General features: G+C 36.7%; 1 protein-coding gene across 5 annotated transcripts in view; it reads right to left on the bottom strand.

Annotated features, from left to right (window-relative positions):
* Positions 1-24,085, bottom strand: part of USO1 (USO1 vesicle transport factor) — a 92,021-nt gene that overhangs the window by 11,683 nt on the left and 56,253 nt on the right. For 3 of the 5 annotated variants that reach the window (XM_021938506.2, XM_021938505.2, XM_021938509.2), the window contains 10 exons: positions 18,856-19,034; positions 15,302-15,442; positions 12,328-12,416; positions 11,774-11,928; positions 8,376-8,587; positions 6,904-6,924; positions 2,558-2,668; positions 1,819-1,937; positions 1,480-1,661; positions 1,083-1,204 (listed from right to left, as the gene is read on the bottom strand). In XM_021938506.2, coding sequence (XP_021794198.1) covers positions 1,083-1,204; positions 1,480-1,661; positions 1,819-1,937; positions 2,558-2,668; positions 6,904-6,924; positions 8,376-8,587; positions 11,774-11,928; positions 12,328-12,416; positions 15,302-15,442; positions 18,856-19,034 — 1,331 coding nt within the window. The remainder of the gene's footprint in view (positions 1-1,082; positions 1,205-1,479; positions 1,662-1,818; positions 1,938-2,557; positions 2,669-6,903; positions 6,925-8,375; positions 8,588-11,773; positions 11,929-12,327; positions 12,417-15,301; positions 15,443-18,855; positions 19,035-24,085) is intronic. The other 2 variants (XM_021938508.2, XM_021938507.2) reach the window with 1 other exon arrangement.

Below are 24,085 nucleotides of genomic sequence, written 5' to 3'. Positions count from 1 at the left end.
CATCTTTGTACCCAGGTATAGATGAAAAATCCTAATAACCATGAGTAGTTTGATGATTCAAATTTTACCATTCTAAGATTACAATTTATTGATTTACTTTTAAACTGAAAAGCTTAGAATGAATGCTAAATATACCACAACATTTTCATTCCTTCTAAACTTTTAATCTCAGTAGGCTGGGCGTGGTGGCTCATGCCTATAACCCCAGCACTTTGGAAGGCTGAGGCGAGCCAATCTCCTGAGGTTGGGAGATCAACACCAGCCAACACGGTGAAACCTCATCTCTACTAAAAATATAAAATTAGGCGGCATGGTGGCACACGCCTATAATCCCAGCTGCTTGTGAGGCTGAGGCAAGAGAACTGCTTGAACCTGGGAGGCGGAGGTTGCAGTGAGTTGAGATTGCACCACTGCACTCCTGCCTGGGCGACAAGAGCAAGACTCTGTCTAAACAAAAAATAAACTAATCTCAGTAATGTAGATTGTGAGGAAGAAAATAAGATATAAACAGTTGTCAATTTAAAGGGTTCTATGTATGCCTTTATTGCCACACCTGCCATAAACTGTGCACAATTAGTAGACAGGTGTGGACAGCAGTAGAGGGAAGGGGATAAATCTGTCCCACAGGGTCTGCCACTACTGTATTTTTTTATGACACTGGAATTTTAACAACATTAATAACCTCATTTTTCAGCACCTTTCTAGAATTCCAATCAAGGTAAATATCATAAGAAATTAAATGAGAGTAAAAGTCAAGAAAACATTTTGAAGGAATGTTATGAAAGGTTTAGGGTACTCAACACAATGCAAGTAATGAAAGTTCACTGGTATCCTGGAAAGAAAATGTCAACTGATGATTCTGCAAATGTAGTTTCATCTTTATCCACTCATCATTATCTAATAAATCAGCTGCATAGTGCTTAGCACATATTAAGCACTCTGTTGAATACTCAGATGCTTTGAAAAATAATGAGTTTTGCTTTCTATATCCTCTTTCATTTGAAATGCCAGAAAGAAATTCTTCCTGAAAGCAGAAAGTGCCTATGGTAATCAGAGGGTCTATATAATTCATCAGTACTTACTTGCTCTCGAATCATATTTTTGTAGTGAGTCACAATATTGTCATGCTGTTCTAATGTTTTTTTCACCTCTTCTTCTTTTTTATCTTCTTCACTGGACTTATAAATAGCCTTAGTTATAACACCTATAAAAGAAAGCTTATTTAAAATTTGTTTTAAACGTTTTAAATACTATTTTACTATTAAGACTTAGTAGAAACATGTAACCTAACTCCATGATAGGTAAGAATCTTTTCAATCTTACTGAAAGCCAAATGTCCTTCAATGGGCTACAGATCAAGAGCTAGGAAAAAAATATACCTTTAGAGTTATTATATAACCTGCATGCATCCAGAATATACATGTACAATATAAACATAATTACTTTCCATCAAATATCAATATAAATCTTCAGTCTTACCTTCAAGTTCTTTTACCAGCTTCGTAAACTCATGATCAAATATCATGTATTCTGGACTGGGAAAGTTTGGCTGGGGTTTCTGAGATGCTCTGGAATATAACTCATGTTTGCTAATAAATCCTAGTTTCTCTATGAAATTCTCTTTGCCAATCCTCTTCTCTATTAGTTGTTTTAGTTTCTCTCTACAGAGATAAACATATTGAGATGCTTTAAAAAATAAAATCAAAACAAAACATAAAACTTGATCTACATAATGCTTTGGCAAAAAAAAAAAAAAAAAAAAAAGCATCATTATCTATTGATGCCATTAAGAGAGTCATCTTCCAAGGCCTTACTTACTTCTTGTAGCTCTCAAGTGAGTTATCATTGAAATAAATCGAAATGCCCAACAAAAGGGCACATAAGCCTTGGACCAACTGCTCTTCTTCTCCAAGATTTTCTGCAATTTGTCCTGTAAGCTGAAATCTTTGTTAAGGAGGCTAAGGATTGATAATATCTAGTATATTTTGCAATTTGAATTTGACATACATTAATACTTCACATAAGAGTTCCCATAAGAAATTCCACATATAGGCTAGGTACGGTGGCTCATGCCTGTAATCCCAGCACTTTGGGAGGCCAAGGTGAGTGGATCACCTGAGGTCAGGAGCTCGAGACCAGCCTGGCCAACATGGTGAAACCCTGTCTCTACTAAAAATACAAAAATTAGCTGGGTGTGGTTGCACATACCTGTAATCCCAGCTAATTCAGGAGGCTGAGTGAGGCAGAAGAATTGTTTGAACCTGGGAGGCGGAGGTTGCAGTGAGCTGAGAGAGCCACTGCACTCCAGCCTAGGCGACAGAGCAAGACTTTGTCTCGAAAAAAAAAAAGAAATTCCATATATATTCCAAGCCAGCATAAAACAAACCACACACACACAACTTAAGCATCATTACAACCTTAACAGTTTAAAAAGTTGCAACACAGATATGATAGTGGAGAATTCAAGTATTTTGGGCATAGAGCTACTTCTAATTGAGAAGAAAAACTAAAAAAGACATAAATACTTACATGTACATTACTAAAACATAAAGGATACAAATGGAACATTGGCTGAATTGTGAAGAAAATGTGTTACTGCAATGGGACAATTGCTTAGCCAGGTACAAAGCAACATTAATAATCCAACTCTTGTTTGTATTTTGCTTCCCTGCAACAGATAAATTGGTAGAAATCTTTCCATTCATTTTATATTTTTTAAACTTAAAGTTGCCCTAAGATCCCTTCCATTTGCATGAAAAGAACTTTAACATCTTATAAGAGATGAGCCAGAAATCCAGTTTTAAAAAACTAAACAAGCGAATAAATTCTTGTATGCACCACAGGCTGCACTTCCTAAAATGAACAGAGTGCAGAAATTAGAATTGATCCATGTTCAGAGGCATATACTGGGTTATTTAAAATACCATTACTTTAAAAACCTTGTCTGCTACAGAAAAAAAATTATAGTGTGAAGGCTTTAAAATATCTATTAATCCCAAGACACTTTACAATGAATTTGCCAAGCAAATTTATGATAGTTCAGTCAGAAGTTTAAAAACAAGTGCCTGATAAAAGGAAAATTCTACTTCAAAAAAAAAAAAAAAAAAAAAAAAAAAAAAAAAAAAATCAAGAAAAATACAAAAAATAATCCCCTGAATCATTTAGTCAAATTCCATGAGTGAATATATTCTCTAACAATAAATAAACCATACTACAAATTCAGTGATCACACACCAGATAAGAGGAAGATTTAAATTAGCCAAGTGCCCCAAACCATTAACTACTGCCAAGTACAGTTAATACCGAAAACAAGCATATCCAGCAAAATTAGTTTTCAAAATTTTAATACAACACATTTACATCTCCTAGGTAGAATAATCTTAGTTCATAATATTGACAGTGCCCATATTTATATTCCTATAACCTGTATCTTCAAAAAAAACTTGTTTGAAATAAAATAATGAAAATCAGAATAGTAATGCATCACTTTGGGGAAAGTCTCAAAATGTACAAAATATAATTCAAAGATCTAGACAAGGAATGAATTTAAAGTAACTATCACTGTGTTCTGAAAAATTTCTACCACCTAGACTATTCTAATTTCGCAAATCTTGATGCCAATATCTTGACTCTTCTATAATCTATTTTTAGGTATATTTAATATTGAATTAAGTTCAAACAGGACCTCTTCAAATGATCTGCCATGTAAGCACTGACACAAATTTAGTTTTTACATGGTGTATTATTTTTACTGTTTCCTTGCCTCTATGTCATTACCATGCCCACAACATAACTTCAAGTCATCCATGTAAATTGGGAAGTTAAAAAACAGTCATTCTCAACCGACCATGTGCCACAGAAAACTTGCAACTACTCGAGTTATAAATGCAAATGTTTTGTTCATCTACCTGGTTATATACAAGTTCATTATTACTTAGAATAACCATTTGCAGGTACCAAATATACCCACATTGTATATACAAGAGCATACTATCAAATCACTGGCTGATGTAATTAAAAAAAAACAGAATAAGATTTAAATCAGAATCTTCTAAAAGTATGGCTTTTGGGATCTAATTGAAGGATAAGAAGAGCAAAGTCAAATATAACCAGTTAAAAGACAGAATAAAACATTCAATTTATTATAGAGACAAAAAAAGATAAAGTACTCAGGAGGGAACCTAATCAAAATGGTATAAAATGTAAACAAGGAAAATTTAAAAACACTCCTAAAGAGCACGAAAGTGGACATAAACCAATATAGAAAGCCACCATGTTCTTAGATAGGAGACTCAACATCACAAAGATATTAATTCTAAGTTAATTTATAAAATTAATGTGCCTGTAATCCCAGCAGTTTGGGAGGCTGAGGCGGGTTGGATCACCTGAGGTCCGGAGTTCGAAACCAGCCTGAATAACATGGTGAAACCCCGTTTCTACTAAAAATACAAAAATTAGCCAGGAGAGGTGGCAGGCGCCTGTAGTCCCAGCTACTCGGGAGGCTGAGGCAGGAGAATCGCTTGAGCCTGGGAGGTGGAGGTTGCAGTGAGCCGAGATCACAACACTGCACTCCAGTCTGGGCAACAGAGTGAGACTCCAAAAAAAAATTAATTAAATAAGTAATTAAATTAAAAATAATAAATGAATAAAATTAATATGACTCAAATAAAAATTACAAAAAGGTTTTTTTTTGCTTCTTGAACAAAACAGCATGATTCTGAAGATCATATGAAGAAAATGAGATTAACTAGGGACACTGTGGAAAAAAAAAAAAAGAGAGAGAGAATAATGGATCATGAACAAGCAGGAATCAAGAGACAGAATACAAAAATCCAGAAAAATGGGCCCATATACAAATGAGAATTTAGTATATGAAAAAGGTAGCATATAACCATCAGTGAGTTACAAATAGACTTAAAAGATTTTGGGACAACTAGATAGCTATTTAGAAAAAGATCAGTGGATCTGTATCTCATAAAGTTTGTTGAGAAAAACAGAACAAAGAATTAAATGCAGAAAAAGAAACCAGAAAGTATAAGATAAAAAGAGAAGTATAAATTCCTTAAAGTCTTTTCTCGGGGGAGTGGGAACCGAGTCTCACTCTGTCTATCAGACTGGAGTGCAGCAATCATTGCTCACTGCAGACTTGAACTCCAGAGCTCAGGCAATGCCCCCGCCTCAGCTTCCAAAGTGCTAGTATTACACGTGTAATACTAGTACCACGCCTGGCCTAGTAAATTCCTTAAAATCTGAACATGGAAAGGCCTTTTCTAAGTATGACTTAAAATGCAGAAGCCATAAAATATAAGTCTGAGAAAAAAAAAAAAAAATCCAAAACAAAACATCAAGGTCAAAAGACAAATGACATACCAGGAAAAAAAAAAAATCTGTAACTCATATTAAAAACAAGGGTTAAGTACATTAATATAAAATGGGCAGAGGATATGAATAAAAGGACAAGTACACACCTTTTTCCAGAGCCCCTACAGTGTGTGAATCATTGAGGAGATTTGAGAAAACAAATGGAGGCTAAAACTCTAATTTGAGAGCATTCTCAGGGGTAATTATAAATCACAGATTTTACAGGATAAAAGAGAACTACAAACAAAATATTTGAAGCTGAGGGCTGGGTGCAGTGTCTCACGCCTGTAATCCAAGCACTTTGGGAGGCCAGGTGGGTGGATCACCTGAGGTCAGGAGTTTGAGACCAGCCTGGCCAACATGGTGAAACCCTGTCTCTACTAAAAATACAAAAATTAGCCGGGCGTGGTGGTGTGCACCTGTAATCCCAACCACTTGGGAGGTTGAGGCAGGAGAATTGCTTGAACCTGAAAGGCGGAGGTTGCGGTGAGCCAAGATCGTGCCATTGCACTCCAGTCTGGGCAACAGAGTGAGACCCTGTCTCAAAAAAAAAAAAAAAAAAAAAAAAAGAAAAGAGCATGATGGAACTTTCTGAGATTATGAAAATGTTCTACATCTTGTTTTGGGTGGTGTTTACAGAGATACACTCAAACACCAAAAATCATCACATGAAACACAGAAGGTCTGTGCATTTTATGGTATATAAATTCACACCTCAAAAAAAATTACCTTTCAAATGACTGACGTATACTTATAAAACACTTTCCCTGATATAAAATTATTCAGGCTAAAGCTGCAAAATATGTATGTGTGTGTGTAAGTTAATGACACATGTTAAATCATGCTCATACACAAAGACACAATTCATAACAGGACCTCATTTATTACTACCCACATTATTCAACTGAAACCCATGCCCAAACATAGATATTAAGGTACACTCCTTTTCTGCCAAATATTCACACAAAACAAAACAAACAAAACAAAAATAGCACTTTCCCCGCACACAGCAAAAACTAACCCTCAGTGGTGGCCGTAGCACATGGATTATATTCAGAATAATCCATAATATTTCATTTAAAATATTTCAAATTACAAAATTATACTTACTATTGTACATTTTAAATAATCTAGTATAAAAATAATCACATTCTTTCATATGCTGATTGATTAAAGACAAAATTCTTAATCCTGAATTCTACTTCCTTTGAAATGGCTTCAGAGAAAATAAATAGGCAAGCTTGGAGAAAAAAACGCAAAAAACCAAAACCAAGGAAATCCAAAAAGTGCAAGCATCCCCAGAAGAAGCACAAGTATAGATTCAGATTCTCATTCCCAGTGTTTAGTAACACCAATACAATATCCCATGGAGAAAAACTGGAGAGTCATTTATGATAGAAATAAATTGGCTGACACGCGAAAGTGTTAAGTAGAATGTAACTTCAAACAAGCAGTTAAAAAAAACCAATCAGCAAAACCCAAGACAGAGAAAAAGCTTTGCTGAAAGAGGAAAATGCCTAAGCTTTATCAAGTGATACATACCCGTCTGTCGATCTTATCACCCTGCAAATTATACATTACAAATTATTCAAACATATTACTACTTCAGAAAAGTCTAAATCTGGAAAAATCCCTCAAATACTTTTTCATAGTCTCTCTACAAACTCAAGCCAATAATTTGGGACAGGATAGTTCTAATGATACTTCTTTTATACAATAAAGTTAGAGGATACATTTAGAGGATATATATTTTAGAAGATAAAGGATAATTTTATAGCACTGTGATTACTTAAGAATGGGGAAGACATCACCATCTTTAGCACTTCTCATCATGCATTCATTGTAATTTCAATGTTAAAGTGAAGTCTGTGGTGATGGTGATTAGACAGATAATTACTGTTTGACTTTTAAAAAAAAACTGTTGTTAACAGATAGCAACGTGAGAATGCCAAGTAATAAATAAGTAAAGATATAAAAATTTAGGGTAGTTTTTTTTATCTCTAAGAGATAAGTATTAAGACAAAATAAGCTTTCAATTAAAGTAAGCCAATTTTAAACTTCAACTTCCTTTTCACTTTAGTTACTTTTTAAGCTTTCATTTATAATTTCTATGGCTGGAGCTGATGTTTCTTTAAAAGCTCAAAATAAGGAAAAATTCAACGAGTGTGGCAGAATTAAAAACTAAAGATGGACACAACCACATTATTATGGGGAGTGGGTAGGATAACTACTGCTAGAGCAGTGTATAGAACAATTTTAGATTTAGTCACGTTTTTACTCTCCCTGAGTGACTTTAAATGTCAATGACTTTAGAGTTTTGCTAAAGCATGAACTTGAACTGTTCAACAGCAAGGCTGGTACATGTGGGCAAATCATGTAACAGAAAGTGACATTCCTAAATGCCTAGCACCTACACTTCAATAAAGCTTTGTTGTTCTCATTAAGAGTCTAAGACACACAAAAATTTTTTGTTATGTTTTCCTACATCTTACTAGGTAAATGATATGCACTGGGGACTTAAGGATTTAAGAACTCACGAACCTCAAGGGAATATACTGTATAACTATATATACAATGGACCACTGTTCCACTATTTCTAGATGATCAATTGCTTTGGGAAGAGAAAGAGGGAAATATACAGCTATGACTTTACTCTATTCCCTCCCATAAACTAACCTGAATTCAGTTACTGAGAAGAAAGAGAAAAATGACATGCATGAACACTGTGGATAATTTAAAAGCAAGACAAAATCCTCAAAATACCTTTCTGGCCAGAACATGTATTTTCATCATGATGCAGACCTTATAACTATTTAGCAAAACTATTCCTCTAACAGTATTTACTGCTTTTTCTCCACAAAACTGTTTCTGATTATGATGAACTAATAAGCAGAATAAGTCTTCTCTGTCCTTTTTCATCTGTATCTTCTAAAGACATCCTTAAATCCTGTATCACTGACATCAAAATGTACAGAACTTTTTCCCCCTTAGAGAAGTTTCATGCAAAACTTTACCTGTGAAAGGATATTGGTGCACTGTTGAAGTAAAGAAACTGGAGGGTTGCCAATACTTGTAGCAAGTTGAACCCTGAGCAACTGTTCTTTTTGGGTGGCATTTTCTTGCAAAGCATGGGCAAGGGCCACAGCAGCACACCAGTTTGAAAGTGAATCAGTAGAAAACAAACCTCCACATAATAACTGGCCAGCTGAAACTGAATTACCTGTTGCTACAAAGATGGCAGGCAGACAATAAAAATATATTAGATTTTTACGTAAACCAAATTTTAAATAAATTGTTTTCTGTACACATAAAATAGTGTGAAATACCATTAAATATAATCATTAAACATGTGTTAATTAGTAGTATTAAATATACTTTCAGAATGATAAAAATCTGCTTTTCAAAGCAAAATGAACAATGAGAGAAAGTTATCTTGGAAGAAAAGTAACAGAACAAAGAAATATAGGTTGAGGCTGGGCATGGTGGCTCACGCCTGTAATTCTAGCACTTTGGGAGGCTGAGGTGGGAGGATCCCTTGAGGCCAGGAGTTGGTGGTGCATGCTTGTATTCCCAGCTACTCAGGAGGCTAAGGCCTGAGGATCACTTGAGCCCAGGAGTTTGAGGCTGCAGTGAGCTATGGATCGTGTCACTGCACTCCAACCTGGACAAGGTGAGACCCTATCTTCCAAAAAAAAGAAGAGAGAAAAGAAACATAGGTTGAGTATCCCTTATCCAAAATGCTTGGGATCAGAAGTATTCCATAAAGAAAATGTGGTACATACACACAATGGAGCACTATTCAGCGATACAAAACAAAGAGATCCAGTCATTTACAATAACACAGATGAACCTGGAGATCATTATGTTAAGTGAAAAAAGCCAGGTATGTAAAGACAAACATTTGTTCTCACTCATTTGTGAGAACAAATAAAAATTAGAACTAAATTATTTACCATCAATGGTAGAAGGTAAAATTATTTACCTTTATTTGTCGTTTCTAAAAATTTGTGGGAATTCATGGACACAGAGATTAGAAAGATGGTTATCAGAGGCAGGACAGGGTAGTGGGAAGTTAGAGGGAAGGTGGGGATAATGAATACAAAAATATTGTTAGAAAGAATGAATAAGGCTGGGCGTGGTGGCTCACGCCTGTAATCCCAGCACTTTGGGAGGCTGAGGCGGGTGGATCACGAGGTCAGGAGATCGAGGCCATCCTGGCTAACACGGTGAAACCCCATCTCTACTAAAAAATACAAAAAATTAGCAGGCATGGCGGCGGGCGCCTATAGTCTCAGCTACTCTGAAAGCTGAGGCAGGAGGATGGCGTGAACCTGAGAGGCGGAGTTTGCAGTGAGCCAAGATTGTGCCACTGTACTCTAGCCTGGGAAACAGAGGGAGACTCTGTTTCAAACAACAACAACAAAAGAAATAATGAATGAATAAGATATACCATTTGATTGCACAACAGGGTGACTATAATTTAAAAAAAAAGGGTGTATTTTATTTTTAATTTTTATCGCAGACAGGGTCTCACTTTGTTTGCCCAGGCTGGAGTGTGATGGTGCAATTTCGGTTCACTGCAGCCTCAACCTCCCAGGCTCAGGTGATTCTCCCATCTCAGCCTCCCATGTAGCTAGGACTACTGGCGTGTACCACCATGCCTGGCTAATTTTTTTTTTTTTTGAGCTGGAGTCTCACTCTGTTGCCCAGGCTGGAGTGCAATGTTGTGATCTCAGTTCACTGCAACCTCCACCTCCCGAGTTCAAGTGATTCTCCTGCATCAGTCTCCCCAGTAGCTGGGATTACAGGCATGTGCCACCACGCCTGGCTAATTTTTGTATTTTTAGCAGAGACGGGTTTTCACCATGTTCGCCAGGCTGGTCTTGAACTCCTGACCTCAGGTGATCCACCCGCCTCGGCCTCCCAAAGTGCTGGGATTACAGGTGTGAGCCACCAGGCCCAGCCTAAATTTTTGTATTTTTAGTAGAGATGGGGCTTCGCTATGTTGCCCGGGCTGGTCTTGAACTCCTAGACTCAAGCAATCTGCCTGGCTTGGCCTCCCAAAGTGCTGGAATTGCAGGTGTAAGCCACCATGCCTGGCTTAAGTATACATTTCAAAATTACTTAATGAGTGCAATTAGATTGTTTGAAACACAAAGGCTAAATGCTTGAAGAAATGTTTAAAAAAAAAAAAAAGCATTTCAGATTTCACTTTTGGGATGCTCAACTTGTATTAAAATATTTTCAGCATCAAACTGATGATGGTAACATTCCAAAAACTTAACTTAATTAAAAACAACATTTCTAAAACAAACTTAAGGAAATGCCACATTTTGATCATTCTACTACATCAAGGTCTTATTTTCATTAATGGTCAATAATTTTTTTACGGTAATAAATTTTTTACCAAATTTTTTTGGTAAATATAATTAAACAGACTTAAATTCTAACAAAAAACTTCAATGTATGTAATTAAAATGAGTTTTATTGATGTTTCCAATTACCTTTATGAAACTGCTCTTAAAGTTTAAAGTTAATAAAGGTAATTATTTCAAAAATTTATCTTAGGTAAGATGAAACATTTAAAGAACCCATAAAAAGGGTAATGACTCTAACCTATACTAGAACAACAGACTGAAAGTTAAATGTGATCTAACGGTAAAATTCATCTTCTTTTTTAAATTTTTATTTTTGAGACAGTCTCTCTCTGTTGCCCAGACTGGAGTGCAGTGGCACAATCTCGGTTCACTGCAACCTCTGCCTCCAGGATTCGAGGGATACTCCTGCCTCAGCCTCCTGAGTAGCTGGGATTATAGGCACCTGCCACCACGCCCAGCTAATTTTTGTATTTTTAGTACAGACGGGGTTTCACCATGTTAGCTAGGCTGGTCTCAAACTCCTGATCTTAGGTGATCCGCCTGCCTTGGCCTCTCACAGTGTTGGGATTACAGGTGTGAGCCACCGCACCCAGCAAAATTCATCTTTAGAATGACAATTATAATTAACAGTAGATTCTGTTTACTGGCATCTATACATGCTAAGTTTTGGACTGAGTACTTTATGTAATGTAATGCATGTAACTGCATTTATCCTCACAATGTTCCTAATGGGGTATTATGCCCACATAAAGATGAGTATTATTATCCCCCATAACTCAGTAAGGCTCAAGTTAAAAAGTTATACAGCAAAAGTTATATAGCAAAAGAGAAAATTCTACAATGCAAACTCTTGTCTGACTCCAAAGCCTGTTGTCTAAATTTACCTGCAGGCTTTAGCATTCAGGTGTTTTTTTTTTTTTTTCTCCTAAGCATGCAAAGTATTTTAGGCTAAAGCATAGAAAGAAAGATTCAATTAAAAGTTTGAAAGACAATGATTTACTTTTTCAAATAAAAATTAGAACTAAATTATTTACCATCAATGGTAGAAGGTAAAAGTGTTGACACGATCTCTCCTTGTCCTTTTTGGTTTTTATACAAGAAACACTGGAAACAATAGAGAACAGCACAGCGCAAAACAAATGGCTGCCTTTCATTAACCATGGACATGAGAAGTACTACAATTGCCGGTCTGTTGCATTTAAAAAGAAAAGAACAAAATGAAACAATGCAACCCAAGTATACAAGTCAATAACTAGTCATTTTTGTTGACTGAAGAATCATAACCAGAACACCAGCAAGTTAAGTATTTCTATCTCTATTTCACAGAAAACTGTAGCTGACAGAGTGAAGTGACTGTCTGCTTAAGGCATACAGCTAGGATGTGAACGACATGATATCTGAATCTAAGTATCTAAATTCCAAAAACTACCAACTCTTTTAAAATTCCAATATCATTTATCTTGCAAGATAATTTCTAGTTTCAAAACATACAACTAAACTTTAAAAGAGTAACATGTGTATATGAGATACATTAACAACCCAAAGTTTTTACTTCCTCAGAGTAATCTCAGTATTTCCCCTTCTCTACCTTGGTGGGTTTGAAGGTGCATTTACAGACGCAAAATAGTCTTGATTTACTTGGTAGCCTCGAATAACTTCTGATACAGTATTTATGGTCTGTTAAGGGGAAGAAAGAAGAAGAACATTTAGAGAAATTAAGCCAAGAAGGAAAATGTTTCCAAGAGAAAAAAATCTTATATTCCACTTTTTAAGGGCCAAAAGCACCAAAACATCAATGATAACATTGTAATCTTGTAACACTTTCTCAAGGTAAAATTTTAAAGCATTAAGCATGGGTCTCCAATAAAACAACACCTGACATGCATTTTAAATCTCAAAAACTATAATACTATTCTCTAGGAGATAAAATATCTATTTCTATAAAAACAGAAAAAAGGTTTTAAAATAATCAGAGAACAAAGTTAAAAGATTAAAAAATTCAAGGATAAAGTTAAAAAATAAAAAGACTATTTCAAAACATGTTATAAAAGATAAATATATACCATTTTGTTAATTAAAAATTAATTTTTAAAAAGACAAATTACCCAGAAAGTCTACTAATAGAGTTGCAGAAAGAGAACAGAAAAGAGGTCAGGCACAGTGGCTCATGTGTGTAACCCCAGGACTCTGGGAGGCCCAGGTGGGTGGATCACTTGAGGTCAGGAGTTTGAGACCAGCCTGGCCAACATGGTGAAACCCCGTCTCTACTACAAATATAAAATTAGCTAGGCATGGTGGCATGTGCCTGTAATCCCCATTACTTGGGAGGCTAAGGCAGGAGAATTGTGTGAACCCGGGAGGTGGAGGTTGCAGTAAGCTGAGATAGTGCCATTGCAACTCCAGTCTTGGTAAAAGAGCAAGACTCTGTCTCAAAACAACGACGACAATGACACCACCACCACTACAAAACAGAAAAGAGAAAATTATCAAGGAATGCCAAAAATACCCTCAGAACTGAAGGATGTGTGTTTCCAGCTGAAAGTGCTCAGTGAATGATAAAAATAACTGAAGAGCAAGGGAGTGGGGAAATGGTCCACAGGAAAGCATATCATCAGTACATTTCAGAAAACCAAAAAAAAAAAAAATCTCAAAAGTTTCTAGAGATAAAAAGATTACGTTAAAACAACAACAACAACAACAAAAAACAGAGTAGGATTATAATGGCTTCAAGCTTCAAACTTCCTAACAGCAACACTGGAATGATGTTCTGAAAGTTGAGTATTAGTGATTTCCAACCCTGAATTCCGTATCTAGCCAAACATTAAATTAATTCTGAAAGTAGAGGAATGACATTTTCAGACATGAAAGAGCCAAAAATAAAATAAATCCTCTTGTTTTACTCTTTTTTTTTTTTTTTTTTTAAGAAAACTAAGAAAAATAATGGCCGGGTGCAGTGGCTCATGCCTGTAATCCCAGCACTTTGGGAGGTTGAGGTGGGCGGATCACTTGAGGTCAGGAGTTCGAGACAAGCCTGGCCAACGTGGTGGAACCCCCCCTCTCTACTAAAAATACAAAAAATTAGCTGGGCATGGTGGCAGGCCCCTGTAATCCCAGCTAGTTGGGAGGTTGAGGCAGAAGAATTGCTCAAACCCAGGAGGCGGAGGTTGCAGTGAGCCGAGATCATGCCGTTGCACTCCAGCCGGGGCGACAAGAGCGAAATTCCATCTCAAAACAACAACAACAACAACAAGAGAAAATTAAGAAAAATAAAGTTAATGAACCAAGGGATAGAGGAAAAAGATATGTGATCTAGGTCAGGAGTATTGGCTCATGTCTGTAATCCTAACATTTTGTGAGGCCAAAATGTGTGGATCATTTGAGGTCAGGAGTTCAAGACCAGCTTGGCCAACATGGTGAGACTGTCTCTACTAAAATTACAAAAATTAGCCGGGCGTGGTGGCGGGCACCTGTAATCCCAGCTACTCAGGAGGCTGAGGTAGAAGAATCGCTTGAACCCCGGAAGGCAGAGGTTGCAGTGAGCTGAGTTCATGCCACTGTACTACAGCCTGGGCAACAGACTGACCCTCTGTACCAAAAATAACAATAAAAAAAATAAGGGATCCAGATAACCAAGGAGTCTGTCAGGAGAGAAGTAAAGGAAATCCTAGGAGGATGGCAAAAGAAAGTCCCAGGACAAGAGACATGGGGCAGAATTAGAGCCCAGATTGGAGCAGGAGAATGGAGGGTCTGCAGGTGGCCTGCGGTGGGGAACGAAGTGTTAATATATGATTATTAAGCATATATACCTCTGCATATATAGAGTAACAGTAAAATGAAGAACACAATTATGACTCATGGATGAGAAAAATATATATTTAAAAAAGGATATAGGGCTCTATTTGGCTTAGCAGGAATGGTATCAATACAATTGTAAAAATATAAACCCCAACTATTGATTTAAATATAAATTCCATAAAATAATTATGGGGCAACATGAGGAAGTAAAGTGGGACTTACAGTAAGGACAAGTGAGGCTGAAGGCAGTTATTTTTGTTATCAAACTTTTATTATTTGTACTTTTGATATTGCACGTGTTAATTTGAGAAAAATTTTTTAAAAATGTAAACAAACTGAACTTTTCTTCTTCAAACTAACTTCTTTCTCTTACAGGTAAGCAACAGAAAATGCCACACAGGGGAAAAGAATTTACTATTCAATGAATCTACCGGTTGAATAAGACTAAGTCACATGGTTCTCAAAATCAAAATGTAAATCATACTGTGCACTCCTGTTGAATGTAATAAAATTAATGAGAAATCTTTGTAGATGGATCTGCAAAACTTTAACATTATTATTTATGTACTATAAAACTTGAGGGATGAGTATATCTTTTGGAATCAATACTTTTATCATTATGTGAATTATATTTTAGTAAGATCATTAAAAATTTTAACCTAAAAAATGGTTAACTATTACAGTTTTTCCCTCAGCAAATATCTAATTCTTCCTAGGATTCAGGATTTCAACTTCCACAGAGTTAGCTTTGACTTCATTTGCTTTACCTCAGTCAGGATATCAGCAGGAACTCCAGTAGCCATTAGGATAGTACAAAGCTGCTGCAATAACCCACACTGGAACATAGCCTTCTGGCAGCTACTGGTAGCACCAGGAGGGTTGGTGGGAGATACCAGTACACGAACAAGCTGTGAAAGAAAGAGAAAACAAAATTTGTCTCTCAAAGATTTGAAAAGGCTTGAGGCAAATCTGATCTATGTGAACAAGAAACTCTGCATGAAGTATTCCCTTAGCTGCTCAGCCACATTTAAGTGCTCTTTCTTTTGAGCTCCTATGGCAATAGTTCTGTGACAGTAATACTGCATTATGCCTCTTACTTAAGGTTGTCTCCTTCAGGTGACTGTGAATTCCCAGAGAGAAACTGCCTTGGTCATTTTTGTTTCCCAAACACAGTACTTGTAACAGTACATATTCAATAAGTAAATGGATGAATAAGTTACAGAGTGGCAGATTTCTTATCAAAGTTAATAATGAACTACCTAATAAGACAGCAGATCTGAAAAGAGAATGACCTGACGGGTGATAAATTTCCCCTCAACTGGAAATATTTAAAGAGAGGCTAAAACCAACAACTGGAGAGATGGTAAAAGATTCATGTATTAGGCATGGGGTGGGCTGCACTGATTGCTAATGCCAATTAAATTCCTATGATTCTATGATTACTTGGACTGTAAACTTAAAATTTCAGAAACATGAAAAAAAGTTATCTCAAATAACTAACACAGTTACGTCTCCAAATTAAAATATTTTATAACTAAAAAACTTTTCAAAAGATGTTTTCTTTAAATTTAGTCTGCAAAATTTGAATTAAAACTCTGCAAGCAGATCAATTTGTGTTTTCAATGGCTCAGAACACAATCATGATAACTGTGATGATGAATAGTTCCAATACAGAATGTGTATGTCCAAACAGGAAAACAATGATGCATTTTTATTTGGTGTATGATAGAGAACTTAAAATATAAGCAACTCTAAATAAAGTTATACATAAAGTATTCCAACAGGTTCTAACAGAATAGCAGAAGATAACTCCTGGCCTGTAAAGTCATGAGTGAATCTACTATTCAGTATTGCAGGTGGAGAATATATTAAAATGAATTAAACTCAGTTCCTTTGCTTTGGAGTTTATGGTCTTCACGACAAGTGTAAGAAAGAAAAGCTTTACTAAGCTACAGAAAGCCAGTTTATTCACTTTTGAAAAGAATTCTTAAAAGAATCAATTTGTTATATAATGAGAATACTGTATTTTTCTGTTTACATGCTGTACTCTAATAATTTTTTGGTATTTTTTTTTTCTGAGATAGGGTCTCACTCTGTTGCCCAGGCTGGAGTGCAGTGGCATGATTATGGTTCAATGCAGCCTCAACCTCCTGGGCTTAAGTGATCCTGCCCCTCAGCCTCCTGAGTAGTTGGGACAATGGGTGGACACCACCACACCGGGCTGATAAAGACCATGTTGCCCAGGCTGGTCTCAAACTCCTGAGCTCAAGTGACCCCCACTTGCCTTGGGCTCCCCAAGTGCTGGAATCACAGGTGTGAGTCACCACACCTAACCTACTTTACTTTTTAAACAGTGACACTTCCTTCAGAATAATTCTTTACATAGTACTCTAAACCATAAAACATGTTTAGCTTTCTCAAACAATTTAACTTTTCACTGTTTGATATGAAATACATGCTTTTGTACATCATCAGATTCTCTCACCCTATTTTTTTTTTTTTTTTTTTTTTGAGACGGAGTCTCACACTGTTCCCTGGGCTGGAGTGAAGTGGCACAATCTCGGTTCACTGCAACCTCCACCTCCCAGGTTCAAGTGATTCTCCTGCCTCAGCCTCCCAAATAGCTGGGGTTACAGGCGCCTGCCACCATGATCAGCTAATTATTTTTATTTTTAGTAGAGACGGGGTTTCACTATGTTGGCCAGACTGGTCTTGAACACCTGACCTCGTGATCCACCCGCCTCAGCCTCCCAAAGTGCTGGGATTACAGGCGTGAGCCACCGTGCCCGGCTCTCTCACCCTCTCTAATCACATTTTGGAAATTACTTTTCTGGAGGTATTTCCTTATTTAAGAAAGCAGTGTAGGCTGGGCATGTGGCTCACACCTATAACAGCAGCACTTTGGATGGCTGAGGCAGGAAAATTGCTTGAGCTCAGGAATTCCTGACTAGCCTGGCAATATAGTGAGACCTTATGTCTACTAAAAATAAAAAATCCAGTCAGGAGTGGTGGCTTGCGCCTGTAGTCCCAGTTACTCAGGATGCTGAGGTGGAGGGATTTCTTGAGCCAGGGAGGTTGAGGCTGTAATGAGCTGTGAGGATACCACTGCACTCAGCCTAGGCAACTAAGTGAGAACCTGTCTCTTAAACAAAACAAAACAAAGCAGTGTTGAACAAAGCTATCAAGCTTACCACTTGGTGACACTGGTTCTAAAACATTAAAAAACTATTAACTTCTTGAAATGTATAATACCAACAACTGAAAACGGAAATGATAAGCTGGGAGTACAAATAGACTCTGTGACTAAGTTCGCCTGTAAAATACTTTTCTAACAGTTTTTAGGCATATTCTAACTAGGGTAACTGCATAATTTATAATGCAAACGAGGACACTTTTGAAGTGAAAGAGGACGCCATTAGTAATTACAAAACGAATACCGTACTGGCAAACTGTGGCACAGATTACCCTAATTATCAATCAATCCTATGCGGGCAACTTCCATGGCATGGGACAACATTCAGACTCTAATTACTAGAGGAGCTAACCATCTAGTTAGGTCCAAAACGTCCGAGAGACACAGGTGTAATTCAGAGACATTCAAAGGCCCACAAGAATTATGAGTTCATAAGTGAGGAGACTAGTATAAACTTAAGAGTTTGGAGAAGGAGGATTCAATAAAGGAGTAAGTAACTTCAAAGAACTTCAAAATTTTCTCTGATGAGGAAATAATTTGGGATCCTACTGTCCTCACTTTTATTATTACCACTAAGCTTTCACCATAGAGCATCAATAAATCACAGGTGGTCTGTCAATTTAACATGTATTGGACTTAAAACTCAAACTATCATCTTTGAGGGCAGGACATGATCATTCATTTCCTAGTATCCAGTGCCTGGCTCTCAGTAAATGCTTACTGAATGAATTTATTTGAACTTAATACTTTGAATATTAAAATTTATCCTATCAGAGCCCTAAATGAAGAAAGCAGGTTTTTAAAAATTCAAATCAACAATCTATCCTATTATTCCCTAATGTAAAATCCATCAGGAAACTGTATGTCTGAATTTGCTTTAAAATCATACAGCAAAGCGAGGAATAAACGATGAAACAAAATTGCCAGATGTTAATAACCGTCAAAGCTAAGTAATGGGTAGGCAGAATCTTTAGCTGGAGGATAATTGCAAATTTCCATATTAAAGTGTTTTTAAGTCAACCTGAAACCCATCAAATATTCTGGATTTATCAAATACAAGCAATTTTCTTCTCTTTGTAAATATCACTGTCAAAATTCTTACCACATTTATGTCTAAGGATAGTATACCTGTAGCATTAGATGTAGATTGGTCACTTTCTGTGCAGACCAGCCAGAATTTTCATCTCCAACTTCAAACCAAGGTTTCATACGTTGAATATATGAGCCTTCTTTAAAAAAATTTTGATTGGAGTTGTTGTTTTTTAACAAGTTTTGGAGCAAAATCAAACAATCTTCAACTACTATACCTGGGGAAATAATGTAACACACAAGTGTTAAGGCTGATAAACCCTGACACAAAACTCTCAAACATTTTTAAAAAGATAAATCTCCATGCTCAGCATCTCTTCAATATGGCGAGACAGATAGATAGTCTGTTCTGACACCTGATGGCCACAGGCCATAATCTGCACGCTCTCTCAGGTACCCTAAAGATCTCTTGACTTCTACGTCAAGTACCCAGTTGCCTTAGTAACTCATCGTTTATCTTCAAATCCCAGCTTAAACATCATTTCTTCAGCAGTGATTACCAAGACTACAGGAATAGGTTAGTGTCACGAGTTACATGCTCTTACAGTAGCCTACTCCTTTTATTATTAGGTAGTGTTTGTCTTCTCCACTAGATTATAATTCACAAACGCTTATAAACAGCCTACTTACTTCTGTATCTTTAGCAGAGACAGACACATGATATCATGTATGTACACAGTACTTAACTATTAAACATTTGTTGAATGAATCAACCGTATCTTATCTGATTTCTAAGAAGCTCTTAACATTGTCTCTTCCTTGAAACTTCCCTTGGCTTCTAAAACATTACTCTTTCCTGATTTTCCTTACAGCTCTGCAGGTTCTCAATCTTTCATTGTTTCTCTCCTCTATGGTTTTATCCTTTTTCTTCTTTGTTTACAGCATATACTCTCCAGGGCAGTTTCATCCACACTACAGCTTTCACTATTATCACAGTGAAAACTCTCCAACTGATCTCTACTTTACCAAGTATTATAAGAGATTAACGAATGACCTCCATTTCTCCTGATAAACATATTGACTGATGCTGGACGCTGTAAGTAACGACGAGTAAGCTCATCTGGTACATCAACACTTTTACTCCTAATAGTTGAGCTGTATGTTGACAAAAATCAATTTTTTTTTAAAAAAAGACTCATTTTTTAGAGCAGTTTTAGGCTTATAGGAAAACTAAGTACAAATGGAGTTTCTCTACACAGACATCTACTTATTGGTTCTAGACTTCTGCAATAAAGCAAGTATCACAATAAAGTGAGTTCCACAAATTTTTTGGTTTCTTAGTGTATACAAAAGTTATGTTTACACTATAATGTAATTTATTAAGTGTGCAATAGCATTATGTCCAAAGAATGTACATACCTTAATTTAAAAATATTTCATTGCTAAAAAATGCTAATGACCACCTGAGCCTTCAGTGAGTCATTTTACTCCCAGTAGAAATTCTTTCAAAATTGGAGTCAATTCTCTCAAACCCTGACACTGCTTTATCAACTAAGCTGATGTAATATTCTAAATCCTTTGTTGTCATTTCACCAATGTTCACAGCATCTTCACCACTTTCTTTGCTTATCCATAAGTAATAACCTCTCATCTGTTAAAGTTTGATCACGAGATTGCAAAAATTCAATCACATTTTCAGGCTCCACTTCTAATTCTCTTGTTATTTATACCTTATCTTCAGTTGGTTCCTCCACTAAAGTCTTTAACCCCTCCAAGTCATCCATGACGGTTGTTGGAGTCAACTTCTTCCAAACTCTTGACTTCCCACGAATTACAAATGTTCTTAATGGTATCTAGAATGGTAAATCCTTTCCAGAAGGTTTTAAATTTACTTTGCCCAGATGCATCAGAGAAATCACTGTCTATGGCACTACAGCTTTATGAAATGTATTTCTTAAATATTAAGACTTGAAAGTCAAAATTGCTGGGTGCAGTGGCTCATGCCTATAATCCCAGCACTTTGGGAGGCTGAGGTGGATGTATCAGTTGAGGTCAGGAGTTCGAGGCCAGCCTGGCCAACGTGGTGAAACCCTGTCTCTACTAAATTACAAAAATTAGCTGGGCATGGTGGTGCATGCCTGTAATCCCAGCTACTCACGAGGCTGAGGTACGAGAATTGCGTGAGCCGAGATTGTACCACTGCACTCCAGCCTGGGGGACAGAGTAAGACTCCATCTCAAAAAAAAAAAAAAAAAAAAAAAAGAAGTCAAAATTTCTCCTTGATCCAGGGGCTGCAAAATGCATGTTGTGTTAACAGCATGAAAACAATATTATTGGCCGGGCACAGTGTCTCACATCTGTAATCCCAGCATTTTGGGAGGCCATGCAGGCGAATCACAAGGTCAGGAGTTCGAGACCAGCCTGGCCAACATAGTGACACCCCGTCTCTACTAAAAAAAAAATACAAAAAATTAGCCGGGCACAGTATTGGGTGCCTGTAATGTTACCTATTCAGGAGGCTAAGGCAGGAGAATCACTTGAACCTAGGAGGCAGAGGTTGCAGTGAGCCGAGATTGCACCACTGCACACCAGTCCAGGTGACAGTGCGAGACATCTCAAAAAAAAGAAAACAGTATTATTCTCTTTGTACATCTCCATCAGAGCTCTTGGGTGATCAGGTGCATTGTCAATGAGAAGTAATATTTTGAAAATCTTTTTTTTTTAAAGCACTGGGCTTAGAAAAAAAATGCTCTTAAATAGATGTGTAAGAGATGTGTGTTCAGTAAATGTGTGTTCAGTAAATCATGCTCTTACATAGATGTGCTGTCTTCCAGGCTTTGTTGTCCATTTATAGAGTGCAGGCAGAGTAGATTTAGTATATTTAAGGGTCCTAGGATTTTCAGAATGGTAAGTGAGCGCTGGCTTCGACTTAAAGTCAACAGCTGCACTAGCTCTTAACAAGAAAGTCAGCTTGTCCTTTGAAGCTCTGAAGCCCGGAGGTGACTTCTCTCCAGATACAAAAGTTCTAGATGGCATCTTCTTCCAATAGAAGGCTGTTTTGTCTACACTGAAAATTTAGCATAATTGATCAATTATCTTAACTAAATCTTCTGGATAAACTTGCTGAAGTTTCTACATCAACACTTGCTGCTTTGCCTCGTACTTTTGTTAGGGAGACAGCTTCTTTCCTTAAATCTCATGCAGCAACATCTGCTAGTTTCATGCTTGTTAATACAACATCCCTTCTTCCAACTTTCCTTGTGCAGCTTGTTCACCTCTCTCAGTCTACAAAGAATTGAAGAGTCAGGGTGTCACTCTGGATTAGGCTTGGCTTAATGAAGTGTTGTGGCTGGTTTCATTTTCAATCTGGACTACTAAAACTTTCTCTATATCAGCAATAAGCCTGTTTTGCTTTCTAATTATTCATGTGTTCACTAGAGTAGAACTTTTTATTTTCTTCAAGAATGTTTCCTTTGCATTCACAACTTGGCAATTTGGTGCAAAAGGTCTAGCTTCTGGCCTCAGGTTTTAACATGCCTTCCTCTGTATCTTCAGCAGAGAAAGCTTAATCATTTCTAGCTTTTGATTAAAAGTGAGAGATATACAACTCTTCTTTCACTTCAAAACCTAGAGGCCACTGTAGGGTTATTAATTTGCCTGATTTCAATATTGTCATGTCTTAGGGAATAGGGAGGCCGGTGGCGGGGGGCGGGGCGGGGGGTAGAGAGGGAGAGAGAGAAAGGATGGGCCAGTCTGTGGAGCTGTCAGAATGCATATAACATTTTTGCTTAAGTTTGCCCTCTTATATGGGCACTGTTTGTGGTACCCCAAAACAATTACAATAGTAACATCAAAAATCACTGATCACATCACCGTAACAGATATAATAATGCAACGTTTGAAATATTAATTGTAACAGAGACATGAAGTGAGGGCGTGCTGTTGGATAAATGGAGTCAACAGACTTATTCAATGCAGGGTTGACACAAGCCTTCAGTTGGTAAAAAATATACTCCCCGGGAAATGCAATGAGACAATGTATGCCTGTACTCTCCAGTTCCCCCATCATTAATATATTGCATTAATATGGTACATTTCTTACAATTCATAAATATTAATACACTATTATTAAAGTCCACAGTTTACATTAAGGTTCACTCTCTGTGCTATAAAGTTCTATGGGTTTTAACAAAAGTATAATCTCTTGTCTCCACCATTACAGTATCATACAGAATAGTTTCATGGCCCTAAAAAAATAACCTGAGCTTCACCTATTCATCCCTTCCTTCCTCTATCCTCAAATCCCTGGCAACCACGGATCTAAATATATATGGTCCACATAGTCTTGCCTTTTCCAGAATGTCACATACAGCCGACTCTTGAACAGCTGGGTTTGAACTGTATGGGTCCACTTACATGTATGTTTTCTTCCTCTCTGCCATCCCTGAAACAGCAAGACTAATCCTTCCTTTTGTTCCTCAGCTTACTCAACATAAAGATGACAAGGATGAAGACCTTTATGATAATCCACTTTACTTAATGAACAGCAAATACATTTTCTCTTCCCTCTGATTTTAATGTTTTCTTTTTTCTACCTTATTTTACTGTAAGAAGAGTATATAATACATACAACATGCAAAATGTATTACTTGACTGCTTATGTTATTGGTAAGGCTTCTGGTAAACATAGTCTATTAGTGGTTAAGTTTTGGAGGAGCCAAAAGTTAAAAGCAGATTTTCAACTGTCTAGGGCATTGGTGTCCCTAAACCTTAAGTTATTCAAGGGTCAACTATAGTTGGAATAATACATCATGTAGCTTTTTCAGACTGGTTTATTTTACTTAGCAATGTGCCTTTATGCTTCCTTTATGTCCTTTCATGGTTTGATAACCCTTTTCTTTTCATTGCTAAATAACATTCCATTGTATGGATGTAGTACAGTTTATCTATCCATTCAATTCCTGAAGGACATCTTGGTTGCTTCCAAATCTTGGCAATTACGAACAAAGGTGCTGTAATATTAATGTGCAGGTTTTTGTGTGAATATGTCTTAAACCAATTTGGGTAAATACCACAGAGTGTGATTGTTGAGTCGTAAGACTATGTTTAGCTTTGTGAGAAACCACTAAACTGTTTTCTAAAGTAGTTGTACCATTTTGCATTCCTATCAGCAACAAATGTGTTTTTGTTGTTCCACATCTTCGCCATCATTTGGTGTTGTCAATGTTTTCTTTAGTTTTCCTCATTCTAAAAGGTATGTAGTGATATCTCATTGTTTTAATTTGCAGTTCCCTAGTGACATATAATGTTGAGCATCTTTTCATATGGT

This window comes from Papio anubis, chromosome 3, assembly GCF_008728515.1.
Source record: "Papio anubis isolate 15944 chromosome 3, Panubis1.0, whole genome shotgun sequence".
Lineage (NCBI taxonomy): Eukaryota > Metazoa > Chordata > Mammalia > Primates > Cercopithecidae > Papio > Papio anubis.
Note: the sequence above shows the minus strand (reverse complement) of the source record. Positions and strands in the feature narration are given on the sequence as shown.